The sequence below is a fragment of the Danio aesculapii genome, chromosome 19, assembly GCF_903798145.1.
Source record: "Danio aesculapii chromosome 19, fDanAes4.1, whole genome shotgun sequence".
NCBI lineage: Eukaryota > Metazoa > Chordata > Actinopteri > Cypriniformes > Danionidae > Danio > Danio aesculapii.
Genome location: NC_079453.1, coordinates 46,366,473 through 46,385,976, shown reverse-complemented (window position 1 = coordinate 46,385,976; position 19,504 = coordinate 46,366,473). Strand labels below are relative to the sequence as shown.

General features: G+C 36.2%; 3 protein-coding genes across 4 annotated transcripts in view; all 3 read right to left on the bottom strand.

Moving 5' to 3' along the window:
* The window catches only part of LOC130246508 (GATA zinc finger domain-containing protein 1-like), a 9,198-nt gene extending 5,437 nt beyond the window's left edge, over positions 1-3,761 (bottom strand). Inside the window, exons 1-6 of the mRNA XM_056479494.1 lie at positions 3,336-3,761; positions 3,233-3,259; positions 3,093-3,145; positions 1,546-1,668; positions 1,061-1,456; positions 1-215 (exon numbers count right to left, since the gene is read on the bottom strand). The exon at positions 1-215 is cut by the window's left edge and continues 12 nt beyond it. Of these exons, the coding sequence (XP_056335469.1) occupies positions 1-96 (96 nt within the window). The 5' untranslated portion in view covers positions 97-215; positions 1,061-1,456; positions 1,546-1,668; ... (1 more) ...; positions 3,233-3,259; positions 3,336-3,761. The remainder of the gene's footprint in view (positions 216-1,060; positions 1,457-1,545; positions 1,669-3,092; positions 3,146-3,232; positions 3,260-3,335) is intronic.
* An 878-nt stretch (positions 3,762-4,639) lies between these two features.
* On the bottom strand, positions 4,640-7,357 carry LOC130246479 (uncharacterized). The gene is made up of 2 exons (XM_056479455.1): positions 6,715-7,357; positions 4,640-6,109 (listed from the first exon to the last, which is right to left on the bottom strand). The coding sequence occupies exons 1-2, from the start codon at positions 6,968-6,970 to the stop codon at positions 5,079-5,081; spliced, it is 1,287 nt and encodes a 428-aa protein (XP_056335430.1). The 5' UTR covers positions 6,971-7,357; the 3' UTR covers positions 4,640-5,078.
* An 886-nt stretch (positions 7,358-8,243) lies between these two features.
* Positions 8,244-19,358, bottom strand: LOC130246510 (GATA zinc finger domain-containing protein 1-like). Of its 2 annotated transcripts, XM_056479496.1 has the most exons (8): positions 18,284-19,358; positions 18,181-18,207; positions 18,041-18,093; positions 16,614-16,782; positions 15,981-16,207; positions 11,607-11,666; positions 11,345-11,528; positions 8,244-9,364 (listed from the first exon to the last, which is right to left on the bottom strand). In XM_056479496.1, the coding sequence occupies exons 5-8, from the start codon at positions 16,071-16,073 to the stop codon at positions 9,183-9,185; spliced, it is 519 nt and encodes a 172-aa protein (XP_056335471.1). In that variant the 5' UTR covers positions 16,074-16,207; positions 16,614-16,782; positions 18,041-18,093; positions 18,181-18,207; positions 18,284-19,358; the 3' UTR covers positions 8,244-9,182. The 2 variants fall into 2 exon arrangements, with proteins under 2 accessions (XP_056335471.1, XP_056335472.1); XM_056479497.1 differs by lacking the exon at positions 16,614-16,782.
* Positions 19,359-19,504: the final 146 nt, after the last annotated feature.

Sequence of the window (19,504 nt, the reverse complement as noted above, 5' to 3'; positions counted from 1 at the left end):
TGCCCTTGTTTGGTATCCCTCGGTTGGTGCGATGACACGCAAACAAAATGGCGACGGTTGGCCACACCTACTGGTAGTTTCTTTTGGGTTCTTCATAAACCTATGGGTGACGTCACGGATACTACGTCCATATCTTTTACAGTCTATGGTTCAGCAACAATCCATCTGAAATTTTCTTCTTTTTCAGCCTCCTTTGTTTATGTTCCTTTAATTTCCTTTAAAAGCAATGAAAGATTGCATTTAGATTATACAATAATGCAAAACATGAATCTGCAGTAGCGGGACTTTGGAATAGTCTGCCTATGCATGTTAGAAAGGCCCAAACACTTTCTGCTTTCAAGTCTTAGTCTGTGCTAGAGCTGTTTATCTTATTTCATTCACCTTATTTATACCATCCTATTAAATTTAATAATTTTTTTATTATAATTATTTTGATTTTATTGCACTCATAGCTCAATGGGAACTCATTTTTCCCAAAAATGTGCTTTATAATTAATGTTATCTATAATATAATATAAATAATCTACAAAATATTAAATAATTACTTTACATCAAACTAAAATATGGTACACTCACTGGCCACTTTATTAGGTACACCTGTCCAACTGCTCGTTAACGCAAATTTCTAATCAGCCAATCACATGGCAGCAGTTCAATGCATTTAGGCATGTAGATATGGTCAAGACGATCTGCTGCAGTTCAAACCGAGCATCAGAAGGGGGAAGAAAAGTGATTTAAGTGACTTTGAACGTGGCATGATTGCTGGTGCCAGACAGGCTTATCTGAGTATTTCAGAAGCTGCTGATCTACTGAGATTCTCACGCACAACCATCTCTAGGGTTTATGGAAAATGGTCTAAAAAAAGAAAATATCCAATGAGCGGCAGATCTGTGGGCACAAAAAGGGTCAGAATTTGGCGCCAACAACGTGAAAGCATGAACCCATCCTGCCTTGTATGAACGATTCACGCTGCTGGTGGTGTAATGGTGTCGGGCATATTTCTTAGCACACTTTGGGCCCATTAGTACCAATTGAGCATTGTGTCAACGCCACAGCCTACCTGAGTATTGTTGCTGACCATGTCCATCCCTTTATGACCACAGTGTACCTTCAGTGTATCTTCTAATGGCTACTTCCAGCAGGGTAATGCGCCATGTCATAAAGTGTGAATCATCTCAGACTGGTTTCTTGAACATGAAAATGAGTTCACTACTCAAATGGCCTCCACAGTCACCAGATCTCATTCCAATAGAGCACCTTTGGGATGTGGTGGAACGGGAGATTCGCATCATGGATGTGCAGCCGACAAATCTTCATCAATTGTGTGATGCTATCATGTCAACATGGACCAAAATCTCTGAGGAATATTTCCAGTATCTTGTTGATTCTATGCCACAAGGGATTAAGGCAGTTCTGAAGGTAAAAGGGGGTCCAACTAGGTCCTAGTAGGGTGTACCTAATAAAGTGGCCAGAGAGTGTACATTTCATGTGTAAGAAAAGGACAAAGGACACCACCGAGGAAAAACAAGCCTGAATGAAACTCACATTTTTCAGTTTGAATATGTGTCGTCTTCCCTTTCCTTTGGTGGAGACTTTCTTCTCAGATGCCGGTGCTTTGTATTTAGTGCTCCGTAGCCTAGCAGAGCGCCTGTGAATTTCCTATTTGGACTGCAAAAAGAAAACACAAGTGGTTTCATTTAGAAATACTGTCCATAATTTAAACTTCACATTAAGTTATATATAGCAAACATAACATGAAAGTATCTGCCTGACAGCTCAGACGTAAACATGGCGGCGTGCATAAGCGGGTGAGACCCACTCCAAAATAAAAACATATTAAAATAATTTTTGTAAATTAAAGTCTCATTCAAAAGTATGATCGTATATGCCTATATTCTTAAAATAAACATCTAGAAAATGCAAGTAAACTTTATTTATAGCACATTTTACAGACAATCATTTATGGATATTTTTATATCCTTATAAAATATACTGCTCAAAAAATAAAGGGAACACTTTCAGTTAAATTGTGTTGTTTAAGTGTTCCCTTTATTTTTTTTGTGCATATATATATATATATATATATATAGATATCAAATAAATAAAAGAATATAAAGATAATAATGAAAATAAAAAATATATCAACACTCTTAAGAATATTTACCACAGCTTTTACTACAAATAGAAGCCAAAAATATGAACACTGTTTATTTTTGTAAAACTACTGTAACCATAAATCAACCACGATTTTGCAACATTACCCTGTTTATGGTAAAAAGTATTCTTAATTTATTCGTCACACTTTACAATACGGTTAAATTAGTTTATTTATGTAATAATAAACCAAGAACAATCTCGCACAGCATTTAATGATCATCGTTCAACTTTTACTTAATAAAATCTAAATTTACCCTTGTTAACATGCACTGTGAGTTACGAACAAATGCATTTCCAATAACTAACCCTAACAAACATGAATAAATACAGTAATAAATGCTGTTCGTTGTTTGATCATATTTTGTTCAACCATTTGTTAAGTGAAATCTATTTTTGTACACCACAATGACAATAACTATACATTTATCTACTGTAAACTGCCTATTTAATCTTTATAATGTTAGTAATACATCATAACAGTTTGTTACCACTGAAAGGCTATGATCAACCCATTGATACTTCACAGGTTTACATCTGGTATATACAGTGACAAAAAGGTGATTAGTCCTAGACATTAAAAATGAACTTCTTTGTTATCTTTACATTTGCAAAGATACATTTATACCACTTTACAATAAGTTTGTATTAGTTAATGCATTTACTAACACGAACAAACAATGAATAATACATTTATTACAGTATTTGATCATGTTAGTTAACGTAAAATACAGTTGTTAGTTCATGTTAACTCATAGTGCATTACCCAATGTTAATAAGCATGAATTTGGATGTTAATAATGCATTAGTAAATGTTGAACTATGGTTAATAAATGCTAGTTTTGTTTATTCATAGTTCACGTTACTGAATACATTAACTGATTAACCTTATAGTAAAGTGTGACCGATAAATTGTATTGAAACAAAAGTGACTTTACCTGCTTGTTTCTGTCCGATTCACCACTACAGTCAATCTCCTTAAAAGCATCTCCTATTGCAAAACAAACCATTTTAATACCTCTTTAATTAAAGTCACATGGCAGAAGTAATAAGTTCAGTAAAGCTATGCACACCTTACCTTCAGGGTTTTCTCTCCGTTTACATGCTAGAAGCGAAGTAAAAACGAGAATTAGATTAAAGTGCATTGATACTGTCTGACATGTAAAGGCAAAGTATCTTACCAGGTTTTGATTGCAGCTTTCCCATGTTGATTCTTCCTATGGGATAAACTAAAGAGCATCTTCGATACCATGGTCCTGGATATGCATGCTTCCCAGTAAACCTGTCTATGTTATAGGACAAATGTACAGTGAAGTTTGAGAATATCACCAATGCTCGTCTTGTTTGCTGTGAGAAAGCGAGACAACCTTTTTTTTTTACAGTCTATGAACTCAACCATGTGCACCTCCTTCGGTCTATTCATTGGTCAGACGTGCCAAAATTTGCATTGAGATATGCCATTATTATGCACCATATTTGCAACGCCAATGTAAGCTATTTACTTTAAACGTTAAAGTCTGCTTTACTTATTAATCTCTTATAAATTAATTACTTGATGAATATGCTAGAAAGTGCAATAAACATGAACGTTCCTTTCGTTAAAACAATGTGTTTGTGGTTATAATACAATAAACAAGCGTTATACTGTAGCGCCCCCTGGTGACAGCTTCAAATATCAGAAGTCACCGGTAGATTATGTTCTTAGACTTTTTTTGTTTTAAATTTTCACGGTAATCCATTTTTCCTGCTCATTGTGTTAACAATATTAATAACAGCTTATAAACATGATTAAATACATATTCATAGTAATTGCACAGTATTTAAAATAATAGATGAGCATATGTACATATCTCTATCTCTATTGATTAAATTGCATCTGACCATTAGAAGTCAAAATATTTACTAGACTGAAAATCTCTGAGGAATATTTCCAGTACCTTGTTGAAGTTCTGAAGGCAAAAGGGGTCCAACCCCAGTACTAGTAGTGTACCTAATAAAGTGGCCAGTGAGTGTAGGTAATCTATTTTGGTGCATTTCAACAAAACAGATTTCTTAAACAGGTATATTTATTAAAATAATATTTTATTCACTGAATAAGTTTAGAAATAGAAAGATAATACATTTAAATTCATGCAAAATATTGCAGACTACATAATTTCAACAAAATGGTGTATATTTTTTATTTCTCTTGATTTTTGCTCAAATTTTTATTAAATATTTTTTCCTAACATAGAAATTTGGACTAATTTTTGGACTGTTATTTCAAGTTGTTGGGTTAGATTGGCTCCAGATTTGGAGTACTTCAGTACTGACTCATTTAATGTTTGAGCACAAATATAATATTGTAAAGCATCCTATAGAAAACATGAATTTAATTATTAGTAATATATGCTGGAGGGTGGCGCAGTGTGTAGCACTGTCGTCTCACAGCAAGAAGGTCGCTGGTTTGAGCCCCAGCTGGGTCAGTTGGCATTTCTGTGTGGAGTTTGCATGTTCTCCCCGTGTTGGCGTGGGTTTCCTCCAGGTGCTCCGGTTTCCCCCATAAGTCCAAAGACGTGCTATAGGGTAATTAGGTAAGCTAAATTGTCCTCAGTGTATGTGTGTGAGAGTGTATGGGTGTTTACCAGTGATGGGTTGCAGCTGGAAAGACATCCGCTGTGGAAAACATATGCTGGATAAGTTGGCGGTTCATTCCACTGTGGCGACCCCTGATTAATAAAGGGACTAAGCCGAAAAAGAAAATGAATGAATGAATATTATATGTTGAAATATATTTTTTCCAGTGCATTAGAAATAAAACTTGCAATAATAATAAAGAGTCATGAAACCTTCAGCTTTGCTTTGCACATATTTTTATTTACAGGCAGGAATGTGCAGTAGGGTAAAGGAGTAGAGGGAATGTCAGGGAGGGACGGTGATCTGCTTCAGAGCCAGCTGCAGTTGGGATTGTGCTTATTGATCCACAAGTGTTTGAGTTTGGGATCATTTCTGTAGCGCTTCAGCAGGAGATCCCTTTGATTTCGCTCCTCCTCCTTCCGCACTTTCTTTTCCTGCTTTTTCTTCACCTTCTCATCCATCAAGCTGAACAGTACCAGCGGGCTGTTCCTCTTTGGCTTCACCCTCCTCTTGATTTCAGTGTACGCAGGAGGTCCGGTGCAGAACGCCTGAATCAGGAGCTGCTCAAACGCCTTTTCACGAGACACCTCATTTAGCGGGTTTTGTATGACCTGCGAGGCTCCCTTTCCTCCATCTTTCTGGACCTCCGTCACTTCCTCCTGCTCCAACCAAGCCGCCATCCGCCTCGGCTTCATTTCAGACTCATAGAAAGCTTCTATGTTTTCCTCTGTGTACTCCATGAACTCAAGCTCCTCATCCTCAAAGTCAAAGAGCATGAGGCCTGAAGAGGGAGAAAACTCAGATGCTTGAGGCTTTTCAAGAGACACAACCTCATCAAATGCAGAGATTAGAGGAATCGAGCACAGAGAAGCCACCACAGAAGAGCTCTGGAGGGGAAGGAGGACTGGTTCTGGAGAGACACATGGAGCCACTGGAATGACTGAGCTTGGCAGCACGTGTTCAGTTTCCTCAACAGGCGTTTGAGGATGGGATGCTGGATTTGAGAGAGGCGGCAGGGCTTTGAGGTGAGAGGCTGGGAGAACGAGAACTTCTGGATGTTCAGGTAGACCTCCAAAAGGTGTTAAGGAGGAGAAACAGGCTGAAGCTGGCAGAGGTTTGACCTCAACAAGATGAGGAAGTGACTCTTTGTTTTTCAGCAGAGGTTTGAGGCAAGCAGCTGGGAGAGCGAGGACATCTGAATGTTCAGCTTGATCTCCAACTGGAGGTAAAGAGGAGAAACAGGCTGAAGCTGGCAGAGGTTTGACCTCTATGGGAAGAGGAGGAGTCTTTTTGCTTTTCAGCTTTCTCCTCTTTCTTTTCTTTGCTCCAGGTTCTCCTCCTGTTGGAAAAAAGGAATATATTTTGTTTTATTTTTGACTCTTTTTATTTTCATCAAACAATTATTTATATTGGTCATTTAAGGGTCATATATTAACTGAACGTCTACTGTTGTGTGTGGGATGCTATGCTAATTAGCATTTTTGCAGAAGTAGATACATGCTTGTCCAAAGTTAAATTCAGCTCTGCAGAAACTTCCTGTCTGAAGAAAGGTGTTAAAACTGAACACAGAAAGTCTCATGCTTTTATAGTTGTGCAGAGAATTCGTAGAAAAGGAGGACTTATGTCTGGGGTGCGGTCAATGGAAGACTGGACAATGATTGACGAATTTGACTAAACTCCCCCTGTTAATATCAGCTGCCTATTTAAGTTGAAGTCAGGAAATGAAAACTGTTGCGCACCTCTTTAACGTAACTTTTGCATTGCATTGAGGATAACAGAATTCTGTGAATCGAATTATTCAATTGTTACGATTTTTGACATTGAAGAAAAGCCTCTCCTGATCTATTTTCTTGAACACGCATGGAATTGATTTAATATTAAACACTCCCTCCACCAGCTTTTCTGAACTCTGCACCTCTCTTTATATGGCAGACGGGTACTCACCTTCTTTCTCTGTGATCTGTAGGTTTTCAAGGCTGGGAGCTTCTTTTTCTTCTTCAGCCTGGTCTTTCAGACCCTCTCCCTCATTCTCCGGTCTCTGTCCATGATAGGACTTCACCTTGCGGTGTTTCTTTGTGGACATGACCTTACTTTCTCCTACCTCTGCACTCATCTCTGCTCTTTGAGGGCTCAGCCTTCTGCCCCATGACGGTGTAAAACATGCAGACAGCTGCCGAAATACACTGGTAAACAGTGACATTTTGAACAGTGAATGCTGTAACTGAATTCAAAAGTTGTCGTCAAAAAACGCTGAAAGACACGAAAGTAGCTCTGAATCAGTTCACTCCTAAACACACCAACAGCAGTCAAGAGTCAGAACAGCAGTTTAGAACAGCAGTTCAGAGTTCTATTCATTCTAATTATGATGTCATGGAGGAGAGCTCAGCTGAGAGGTCATTTTGAGTGAAAGCAGTTTAACTGTAAAAACTTTCATAAGCAATTCTCATATCCACCCTTTTTGGCATGAATTATGGGTGTAATGTTTGTTAAACTTTGATATTATATGTATTAATCGGGTACAACAAGGTGCCATTTTTTCTCCTCACAGTTCATACATCCAATATTAAATTATTATATTATTCAAATATTAAATATTAATCATTTACTTTCAGCAGACAATAAATAACCCCAAAACTCTGCAGCAATACTACTGAGATTACTGAATCATAGGAAATAAAGAGTCTGAATGAACAACACACAGTGACCTCAAATGAGCTTCAGCCACAGATATGACTGTGATATTATTTAATGTACTAATTACAAGCAAAGCATTATTTTCATGATGAAACAAGTGACGCATTCGTAACCTTGTTATTTGAGGTGATTTGTTTCAGTTTTTTAATAGAAGTTCCACAAACTGGAAATGAAGCCCATAATTTGCTAAATTGTAATCATAAGTGGAAAAAGGTAGATCGATATAAACAGTTCCAGAGGAAAAAGCTGCTATAGTTACACTAAAGAAGTGCTGAATTCCCTCAATTTAAGTTTCCCAAGCTTCACGTTTGATGATTCAGGTCCCCTTAAATGTAATTTAGCTATTTAACCTTAAAAAGTTCACAGAATCAGTTCATCTATGTTTTAACAATACCAGCTATGACGACTGTTACACACTTCAATCCTATTTAATATGACTTTTTATTGTATTTTTAATTAAATAAATGATTCCTTGATGAGAAGAGATTTATAGTGTATATTACTAGATCAATAACAGATTACTTAATTTTACTTTTAGGTTGCACACCAATTCCTCCATTGAGTCACTATATCAATAAGATGTAGAATTCATTATTGCCTAGCAAGCAGTTTTTGTTCCTAATAGATGTCTAATAGATGTCTAATAGACGTTTTGAGCTTAGTCGTCTTGGTTAAAACAAGGCTAAATTTGGGCTGTCTATTAGACGTCTAAGAATAGGCCAAAACTAGACCAGTCACATATAAACAGAAATGAATGACTACACATATAAAGTCAGTCTAATCTGTCTATTTGACCACTAGTCTAGTTTTGGGCTGTTTTAGATGTCTATTAGATTTTCACTGACAGCCCAACTTTAGCCAAACTGTCTACGTTTACATGTCTATTAGATGTCCATTAAACACAAAATTGTTTGCTGGGTGGTTTTCCTATCAAATCTACACCAGTTTTGTCTGAGGCTCTCAATGACAAGCAGAGCTGCACGATCATCTTCCTTATGTCTTTGAAATGATCTATATTTAATACTTTTGGACAGACAGAATTATCATTACATTATTACAGTGCCAATTGTAATAGACAGGTCTCTGCAAATAAAGAACCATTCCTCCAATTCTAGACTCTGTTGATGAAGCTAAAATCGATAGATAAAAATGAGTAATGCCATACTCGAGGATGAAGATTTGATCCATGTTAAAATCAAAATACTACAAAAATTGGGATGATGTCCCAAGTTCAAGAATGACCTTTAAAGATCCTAAAACAATCATAAAACTGAACACATTATTGTTTTACTCAATAAGACTGATGCAAAAATACTTTCCTCCATCAGATCAAATTAAATCAAATGCTGGAATCTGCTTTTAGGCGAATCTTTCTGGAAACTCAGAAGAGACATTTGGCAGTACAAAACGGGTTGAATGACTTTATGCATGATAATAATATTACAATATTACCAACTCTCAGAATGGGCTACAAATGAACTTTGTATTTGCAGATTCTAGTTTCCATTGGCTGACCTATATACATATATATAGTGGCTTCTGTTTTCGATGACAAATCAGGGTTTCTGAGGCTCTACTCAAATATTCTGTACATTTAAATTTCCCAAAATATTTAAAGGCCAATATCATAATCAGAGCATGAAAGCAGTGTTTGTGAAACAGTGGTGAATATAAAAGGTTGAGTTCAGTCTGAAGGTGGAGTGTTTTTATGATTAACGTCACCCTACAGTCTCTTTGATGGCCACAGCAGGAGTTGGTCCTATATGAGTCCAGACGTAGCCTTTCTCTGGGCGAACTGGTAATGTGGGGAACGGGCAGCTCCTTGATTTAAAGTATTCTGACGGGGCATGACAGACGAACTCCAGGTACTCCATTTTTCTCGGCAAGTCCTCTTCAGGGCCTAAACACAAAAAAAGTGTTTGTGAAAGAGTCTTTATATACAGTTGAGCTCTACAGTTGATATACAGTTCTAAACATAATAGTTTTAATAACTCATTTCTAATAACTGATTTATTTTATCTTTGTCATGATGACAGCACGTAATATTTGATGAGATATTTTTCAAGACACTTCTATACAGCTTACAGTGACATTTAAAGGGTTAACTAGGTTAATTAGGGGAGTTATGGTAATTAGGCAAGTCATTGTAAAACTGGTTTGTTCTGTGGACCAGTGGTTCTCAAAGTCGTGGTCGGGACCCCCGAGCGGTCGCAGGACAATGAAGAGGGTGGGGGGGTAGTTGGGGGTTCACCTGGTGATTTCCAAAAATCTATTTGTTTTGAATAAACCAAAAGTACCATATTTTATCCATAACCTACTGAAAGGAAAAAATAGTCGATTATATTTACTATATACTATACAGTTACCATAGTAGCTTATAGTTACTAGTTCTATTGGATTGCTACCCCTGGGGTAATTACATAATATTAAAGACACAGCAATAGCATCAGATGCACATTTACAGCACTGACATACATGAAAAAAATAAATGAAGAATAGACTTCGTCTATCGCTGTGTGTGCCATTGCATGCAAGGTTTCTGTATTTATAGCCACCTCAGAGGATATTGAGGGTCGCGAGTCACTGGCATTGCTATTTTGGGGGTCGCGGGCTAAAAAGTTTGGGAACCCCTGCTGTAGACTATAGAATAACAAATATAGCTTAAAGAGGCTAATAAGTTTGACCTTAAAATTATTTTTTTTAAATTTAAACTGCTTTTATTCTGGCCGAAATAAAATAAATCAGACTTTCTCCAGAAGAAAAAATATTATAGGAAATACTGTGAAAAATTCCTTGCTCTGTTAAACATCATTTGGGAAATATTTACAAAAAAATGAACAAAATTCACAGAAGGGCTAATCATTTTGACTTTACTGTACATTAAGCATCATTTCTGATTTAATGTATTAAATAACAAGTGAAAATGAAATGTTTGATCATCAATCTGTGCTCAAATTAAACACTTCAGTTTCCGTTTCCTTTATTTTTGTCATTCAAAACATCACAATAAATTATGTAGATTGAAATTACGTTACATCGAACTCAACAAGAACATAAAAAACATCAACACAATAATAAGCTTTTATAATTCATACATATAAATATAAATAAAGTAAAAGAAATCAAATATCACACAAGGGAATAAATACTTAAATAACTGTTGCACCGTTTGTTATAATAGTTATAATATTAACAATTTGTGCTAGTTTAACTATTTAGACTTATTATTACATACTAGCTATCAACAGTATTTTAAACATGGTCTTATTCAAAAGTCTTATAATGACAGGGTTAAAACTATCACGAAACTGCACTGATTAGCTCCTCAGGCTTTGATACCGCCTGCCTGATGGCATGAGTGTGAGCAGACTATGACCAGGGTGGGTTGGATCCATTTAAATGCTATTTGCCCTAGACAAACATGGTTGTTGATACACTTATTCTGACTTGCACTTATTAAAATATGTAAAAAAGGATTAATTATTATATTCAGCTTTATTTTAAATAATTAAATGCATTTAGCTGACAAATGTTTAAAAACTAGCTCATTCATGTATAAATGGTATAAGTATAAACTAGTTCTGGCATTTCCTCAGCCACTGTGCCGCTGATCCTTAAATATATATATATATATATATATAAATGCCATCGGATGATTCTAGCTTTAAATATGACTGCAAAATAATTTACTATATAATCTATTGGCGCCCTGCATGACACTTTAGTCTGTGTCTTCTGTAAATAATGTACAATAATCCTTATTGCTCAGACAAAATAAATACCTTTTATAAATGTAATTAAATAATATTTTTGAGAGCATCAAGTTTGCCAGCAGGAAACAATACGATATAATGTCATACATATTTGTGTATATGCTTACCAACAATGTACGTGCTTGGATCGAATCGATCTCGAGGACTGGCCTGTGTTGGGATCAGCCAAGTTAACGCAGCGCTTTTCTCACAGTACTGATCCTGGACGAAGCCCCGAATCTGTGCGTAATACGGTTTACCATCATCCTCGTCTATCACTTTAATGACATCTCCTATTTGATAATAGATGCCCTGAAAACAAGAAGTGTGGGTTAGTGGAGAGAAAGTGGTAGGGAGAAAACACTTTGAATATTCATTAAAACCAGTTACCTTGTAAAACATGGACTCTGATGTGATGATCGTTGACACCGACTCTGGTGCTTTTATAGGCTATTAGATGTAAACAAGAGAGAAGAATGAATGGGTTGTTGTTAGAAGGGATACAGCTGTGGCTGGAAGTTAACGAGAGTTGCTTATAAAATTACCCATTAATTGTATTTTTATTAATAACTTCCTTAAACCCAAGCCTAAACCTCACAGTAATGTAAAACAGTAATTATACAGAGTATTACTCATTATCTATTAAATTGTATTTTATTAACATGTACTCATATGCCAGGTCTGAACCTAACCCTCACAGTAATGTAAAAACAGTAATTATACAGATCATTATTCCTATTTTTTATTCATTTACACATTAAATTGTATTTTATTAACATCTACTCGTATCCCAACCCTAAACACAACCCTCACAGTAATAAAAATATGAATTATTGTTTTAACTGTGTCACAAAAATTATGCTATACTGATGTGAAAACAGCTGTATCCCTCTTGGATTTTACAGCATAAATGCCAGTCATGCCTTTTTGTCATGTTTTAAATTTAGATTTTCATTTTAAATTCAGTATAAAACTTTATTTTTTTAATTAGTAATTCATGTTAACACAAAAAAGCTCAGAAAAGATTAAATAATCCTGAAAAACTCCTGGAATTAATAATAAATTAATTTCATCTAGCAGAAACACTTGGTTCCAAAGTAAATTTGAATGATCTTTTTTTAAATATCAACCTTATATTACGAATATAATTTATATGGGTTTATGGCTTTTAAAATAAAACATAGTTGGGACGAAAAAATTCTATATGAAGAGTTCAGATCAAGCGGCAGCCTCCCGCTCTCCCTCGGGATGCCAATATGGAAGTAGCTGAAACTGCAATTCATCGAATTTCTGCTAGTCCTGGCTCCATAATAGAGCAAATTTCAATTGAGCCCACTGTTAAAATGGACAACTTTACAGCAGAAAATAAGGTGTTTACAGCCTGGTACAAAGAACAATTTTGGTTCATATAGCTAATATTACCCTTCACGACAACTGTGAGGGGGTTAATTTTTTACAACTCATCCGTTTCCTTTATATTAGGCTATATTAAGTTTGCATAATTAAGGGCGTGGCTAGTTGAGTGACAGCTAGGTCTCGCTGCTCGCTGAATCGTCACCTCAGCTGACTCTGGCAGATTAGCCGCTGATCTCGGCATGTTCATCATATTTTCGTTTTGTTTTATGTGGCTTTACACAGTCAGTTACCTTTTGGAATTATTTCTTACAATTATCAGTTACTATAGCATGCTGTGTGCTCTTAATTGTGCTCACAAACCATTCACGTGGCCTCCATTTCCCAGGTGAGTGAAATTATATACTTATATACCCTCTCTATAAATGCATTGGTCTTATTTAAGATCATTTATCATTTATAATTTTCTTTAGACCTGTAAAGCACTCCAGAATCTGACAGATTGTTTAGCTGTAGGCTCTAGAACGGTCATCTGAAATGTTGTCATACAGTGTTATGCCTGGATTTCATCAATAGCCTTGCATTTACTAACACAGACCATATCTGGTGTTTGGAAGTAATTTGCGTTTTCCTGCTGTTGAAAAACGTCATAAGGACAATGTTTATTGGCTCAATGTGTTACAGCAGTGTTTTTAGAAGTCTAAACACTTCATTAATATAGTGTACAACCAAGCACATGTGGTCAGAACACAAACGAGTTGCAGATAATGAAGTATTAAGCGTTTCTCCCATAGGAAAGCCCGTCTAAGCAGAACGCCAGCATGCGTCTGTAGCTCCGCTCACTCTCCGCCTCTTTGCCCTTGTTTGGTATCCCTTGTTTGGTTCGATGACGTGCGAACAAAACCTACTTGTAGCTTCTTTTGGGTTCTTCATAAACCTATGGGTGACGTCACGGATACTACGTCCATATCAATTATATATATTATATACTCAATTATATATTTCAACTAAACCTGACGAGACGTCTAATCTGTCCAAGCTAACTGAGTGTATTAAAGATGTTAAAGACTGGATGACCAACAATTATCTTCTCTTAAACTCAGACAAAACAGAATTATTACTTATTGGGCCTAAATCCTGTACACAGCAGATCTCACAACTCGACCTACAATTAGAAGGATACAAAGTTAGCGTTAGCTCTACTATAAAAGATCTGGGTGTCATGTTAGACAGCAACTTAACTTTTAAAAATCATATATCCCATATCACAAAAACTGCTTTCTTTCATCTGAGAAATATCGCTAAGTTACGAAGTATGCTATCCATCTCAGATGCAGAAGAGCTAGTCCATGCTTTTATGACTTCTAGGCTGGACTACTGTAATGCTCTGTTTGCTGGCTGCCCAGCATCCTCTATTAATAAACTTCAATTAGTACAAAATGCAAAAAACTTAGGGCTTCTGGTAGTACCTAGAATAGCAAAGTCAAGTAAAGGAGGTCCAGCCTTCTCATTTATAGCTCCTAAACTCTGGAATAGCCTTCCTGATAACGTCCGAGACTCAGACACACTCTCCCAATTCAAAACTAGATTAAAGACCTATCTGTTTAGCAAAGCATACACTCAGTGCACCACTTAGGGGGCTTCCACACAGGTTCTGCATCTTGTTTATATACTATGTTTATATACACTATTTAATCTCCATTTCCACCTGGGGATACTCTTCCCGAGGCCCTCAGACTATGCAGAGTCACTGATTCGATCCAAGACCAACGGCGAGATGATCCCAAGGTTTCCATATCCTGGACCAGGCCGTATCCTGAGCAGCTAATGTGGTGGTCATGGAAGAGTGGAGAACATGAGACTGATCCAGAGACAGACGAGTCTTCGGCGAGGCTAGCTTCTAGCCTACGCCACTGAGACTGCAGCTCTGCACAAGACGTTTGGCCAGCGGAGAAATTAAAATGATCGAGACCAACTGAGCCTGGTTTCTCTCAAGGTTTTTTTTCTTCACTTCTGCCATTTAGTGAAGTTTTTTTTTCCTCTCCGCTGTTGCCACTGGCTTGCATGGTTCAGGATCTGTAGAGCTGCGCATCGTTGGATTTGCTCTTCAATATTTGGACTCTCAGTAGTGATTATTAAACCACACTGAACTGAGCTCAACTGAACTGAACTTAAACACTACAAACTGAACTACACTGTTCCTATTTACTATGACCTTTTATGTGAAGCTGCTTTGACACAATCTACATTGTAAAAGCACTATACAAATAAAGGTGAATTGAAAAAAATTGAATTGAATATCTTTTACAGTCTATGGTTCAGATGCAACAATCCATCGGAATTTTTCTTCTTTCTCAGCCTCCTTTGTTTATGTTCCTTTAATTCACTCTTTAAGCAATGAAAATTAACTATTGACTGCCATAATATTGAAATTACAGAACCTACATACAGGAGCCAGATGAAAAATACTAGATTTAGCAGAAAATCTCAGACAGCATTTATCTTTTAAAGCTGGAAATTAAATGATCAGGTAAATGCTCAAATTCTGAACAGGTAGTAAATGGATTATATAGTATTAAATAATTTTAGATTATACAATAATGCAAAACATGAATCTGCAGTAGCGGGACTTTGGAATAGTCTGCCTATGCATGTTAGAAAGGCCCAAACACTTTCTGCTTTCAAGTCTTAGTCTGTGTGAGAGCTGTTTATCTTATTTCATTCACCTTATTTATACCACCGTATTAAATATAATAATTTTTTTATTATAATTATTTTGATTTTGTTGCACTCATAGCTCATTGGGAACTCATTGTTACCAAAAATGTGCTTTATAAATAAATGAATGTTATCTATAATATAATATAAATAATCTACAAAATATTAAATAATTACTTTACATCAAACTAAAATATGGTACACTCACTGGCCACTTTATTAGGTACACCTGTCCAACTGCTCGTTAATGCAAATTTCTAATCAGCCAATCACATGGCAGCAGTTCAATGCATTTAGGCATGTAGATATGATCAAGACGATCTGCTGCAGTTCAAACCGAGCATCAGAATGGGGAAGAAAGGTGATTTAAGTGACTTTGAACGTGGCATGATTGCTGGTGCCAGACAGGCTGATCTGAGTATTTCAGAAACTGCTGATCTATTGGGATTTTCATGCACAACCATCTCTAGGGTTTACAGAGAATGGTCTAAAAAAAGTAAAGATCCAGTGAGTCGCAGTTCTGTGGGCACAAAAAAGGGTCAGAATTTGGCATCAACAACGTGAAAGCATGAACCCATCTTGCCTTGTATAAACGGTTCATGCTGCTGGTGGTGTAATGGTGTAGGGCATATTTCTTAGCACACTTTGGGCCCATTAGTACCAATTAAGCATCGTGTCAATGCCACAGCCTACCTGAGTATTATTGCTGACCACGTCCATCCCTTTCAGTGTACCTTCAGTGTATCTTCTAATGTCTACTTCCAGCCGGGTAATGCGCCATGTCATAAAGTGTGAATCATCTCAGACTGGTTTCCTGAACATGAAGATGAGTTCACTACTCAAATGGCCTCCACAGTCACCAGTTCTCATTCCAATAGAGCACCTTTGGGATGTGAATTTCTGTGAATTTCCTATTTGGACTGCAAAGAGAAAACACAAGTGGTTTCATTTAAAAATACTGTCCATAATTTAAACTTCACATTAAGTTATATTTAGCAAACATAACATGAAAGTATCTGCTTGACAGCTCAGACGTAAACATGGTGGCGTGCATAAGCGGGTGAGACCCACTCCAAAATAAAACCATATTAAAATAATTTTTGTAAATTCAAGTCTCATTCAAAAGTATGATCGTATATGCCTATATTCTTAAAATAAACATCTAGAAAATGCAAGTAAACATTATTTGGACAAACTGGACTATTGCAACTCTCTACTAGCCGGGCTTCCAGCTAATTCCATCAAACCTCTTCAGCTGCTTCAGAACGCAGCAGCATGAGTGGTCTTTGATGAACCCAAAAGAGCACATGTGACTCCGCTACTCACCCGTTTGCACTGGCTGCCAGTTGCTGCTCGCATAAAATTCAAAGCTCTGATGTTTGCTTACAAAGTGACCTCTGGCTCTGCTCCTTCGTATCTGCTCTCACTTCTGCAGATTTGTGTGCCCTCCAGAAACTTGCGTTCTGTGAATGAACGTTGCCTCGTTGTTCCATCCCTAAAGAGGGAAGAAATCAATTTCCCGAACTCTCGCATTCAATCTGCCCAGTTGGTGGAATGAACTCCCTAACTACATCAGAACAGCAGAGTCACTTGGTGTCTTCAAGAAACGACTAAAAACTCAACTGTTTAGTCTCCACTTACCTTCCTAATCTTAACTGCCTCTCTGGCTATACCACTAACTGTGCTCTCTCTCACAAAAAAAAAAAAAAAAAAAAAACACATTACTAATGCTTTGCTGCTTAGACTTTACACACCTGAAACTTGTCTATAGCACTTGTCCACTGCTGCTCTTATAGTTGTGTAAATTGCTTCCTTGTCCTCATTTGTAAGTCGCTTTGGATAAAAGTGTAAATGTAAATGTTTTAGTAAAACTACAGTAACCATAAATCAAACACGATTTTGCAACATTAACCTGTTTATGGTAAAAAGTATTCTTAATTTCTTCGTCACATTTTACAATACGGTTAAATTAGTTTATTTATGTAATTATAAACCAAGAACAATCTCGTACAGCATTTAATGATCATCATTCAACTTTTACTTATTAAAATCTAAATTTACCCTTGTTAACATGCACTGTGAGTTACTATCTAAGAACGACCAAATGCATTTCCAATAACTAACCTTAACAAACATGAATAAATACAGTAATAAATGCTGTTCGTTGTTTGATCATATTTTGTTCAACCTTTTGTAAAGTGATATCAATTTTTGTACACCACAATGACAATAACTATACATTTATCTACTGTAAACTGCCTATTTAATCTTTATAATGTTAGTAATACATCATAACAGTTTGTTACCACTGAAAGGCTATGATCAACCCATTGATACTTCACAGGTTTACATCTGGTATACACAGTGACAAAAAGGTGATTAGTCCTAGACATTAAAAATGAACGTCTTTGTTATCTTTACATTTGCAAAGATACATTTATACCACTTTACAATAAGTTTGTATTAGTTAATGCATTTACTAACACGAACAAACAATGAATAATACATTTATTACAGTATTTGATCATGTTAGTTAACGTAAAATACAGTTGTTAGTTCATGTTAACTCATAGTGCATTACCCAATGTTAATAAGCATGAATTTGGATGTTAATAATGCATTAGTAAATGTTGAACTATGGTTAATAAATGCTAGTTTTGTTTATTCATAGTTCACGTTACTGAATACATTAACTAATTAACCTTATTGTAAAGTGTGACCGATAAATTGTATTGAAACAGAAGTGACTTTACCTGCTTGTTTCTGTCCGATTCACCACTACAGTCAATCTCCTTAAAAGCATCTCCTATTGCAAAACAAACCATTTTAATACCTCTTTAATTAAAGTCACATGGCAGAAGTAATAAGTTCAGTAAAGCTATGCACACCTTACCTTCAGGGTTTTCTCTCCGTTTACATGCTAGAAGCGAAGTAAACACGAGAATTAGAATAAAGTGTATTGATACTGTCTGACATGTAAAGGCAAAGTATCTTACCAGGTTTTGATTGCAGCTTTCCCATGTTGATTCTTCCTATGGGATAAACTAAAGAGCGAACATTTCAAGAACATCTTCGATACCATGGTCCTGGATATGCATGCTTCCCAGTAAACCTGTCTATGTTACAGGACAAATGTACAGTGAAGTTTGAGAATATCACCAATGCTCGTCTTGTTTGCTGTGAGAAAGCGAGACAACCTATTTTTTACAGTCTATGAACTCAACCATGTGCACCTCCTTCGGTCTATTCATTGGTCAGACGTGCCAAAATTTGCATTGAGATATGCCATTATTATGCACCATATTTGCAACGTCAATGTAAGCTATTTACTTTAAACGTTGAAGTCTGCTTTACTTATTAATCTCTTATAAATTAATTACTTGATAAATATGCTAGAAAGTGCAATAAACATGAACGTTCCTTTCGTTAAAACAATGTGTTTGTGGTTATAATACAATAAACAAGCATTATACTGTAGCGCCCCCTGGTGACAGCTTCAAATATAAAGTCACCGGTAGATTATGTTCTTAGACTTTTTTTGTTTTAAATTTTCACGGTAATCCATTTTCCTGCTCATTGTGTTAACAATATTAATAACAGCTTATAAACATGATTAAATACATATTCATAGTAATTGCACAGTATTTAAAATAATAGATGAGCATATGTACATGTCTCTATCTCTATTGATTAAATTGCATCTGACCACTAGAAGTCAAAATATTTACTAGACTGAAAATGCTAAATGCTGGGTTGTATTAACCCAACGTTGAGTCAAATGTGGACAAACCCAGCATTGGGGTAATTTTTTAATTGAATTTAAATGACATTTTTTGTCCAACATTTTTAGAACATTGGGGGAACTTTAGGAGGAAGTTTTATCAGATCTTTTAAAAAACAAGTATTAACAAACGCTTCCCTAATAAATCCAGTACATCACAAAAGACAAATGCATTATAAGCCTCACTCACTGTATCTGCTAAGAGATCAGAGACCAAACAAAATAGACATTAATTAACCAATGAGAGAAATCATTCTTTCATTCATTTTCTTTTTGGCTTAGTCCCTTTATTAATCTGGGGTCGCCACAGCGGAATGAACCGCCAACTTATCCAGCATATGTTCTACGCAGCAGATGCCCTTCCAGCTGCAACCCATCTCTGGGAAACATCCACACACACTCATTCACACTCATACACTGCCGACAATTTTAACCT

Excerpts from the sequence above, each read along its gene's own strand:
- LOC130246479 (XM_056479455.1), bottom strand. The coding sequence starts at position 6,970 with ATGTCACTGTTTACCAGTGTATTTCGGCAGCTGTCTGCATGTTTTACA. Across the intron at positions 6,110-6,714 it reads ACAGATCACAGAGAAAGAAG|GAGGAGAACCTGGAGCAAAG; the intron begins GTGAGTACCCGT and ends TTTTTCCAACAG.
- LOC130246510 (XM_056479496.1), bottom strand. The coding sequence starts at position 16,073 with ATGACATGGCGCATTACCCGGCTGGAAGTAGACATTAGAAGATACACT. Across the intron at positions 11,667-15,980 it reads TGGTCAGCAATAATACTCAG|CCTATAAAAGCACCAGAGTC; the intron begins GTAGGCTGTGGC and ends TACATCTAATAG. Across the intron at positions 11,529-11,606 it reads CAGAGTCCATGTTTTACAAG|GGCATCTATTATCAAATAGG; the intron begins GTAACTGGTTTT and ends TCTTGTTTTCAG.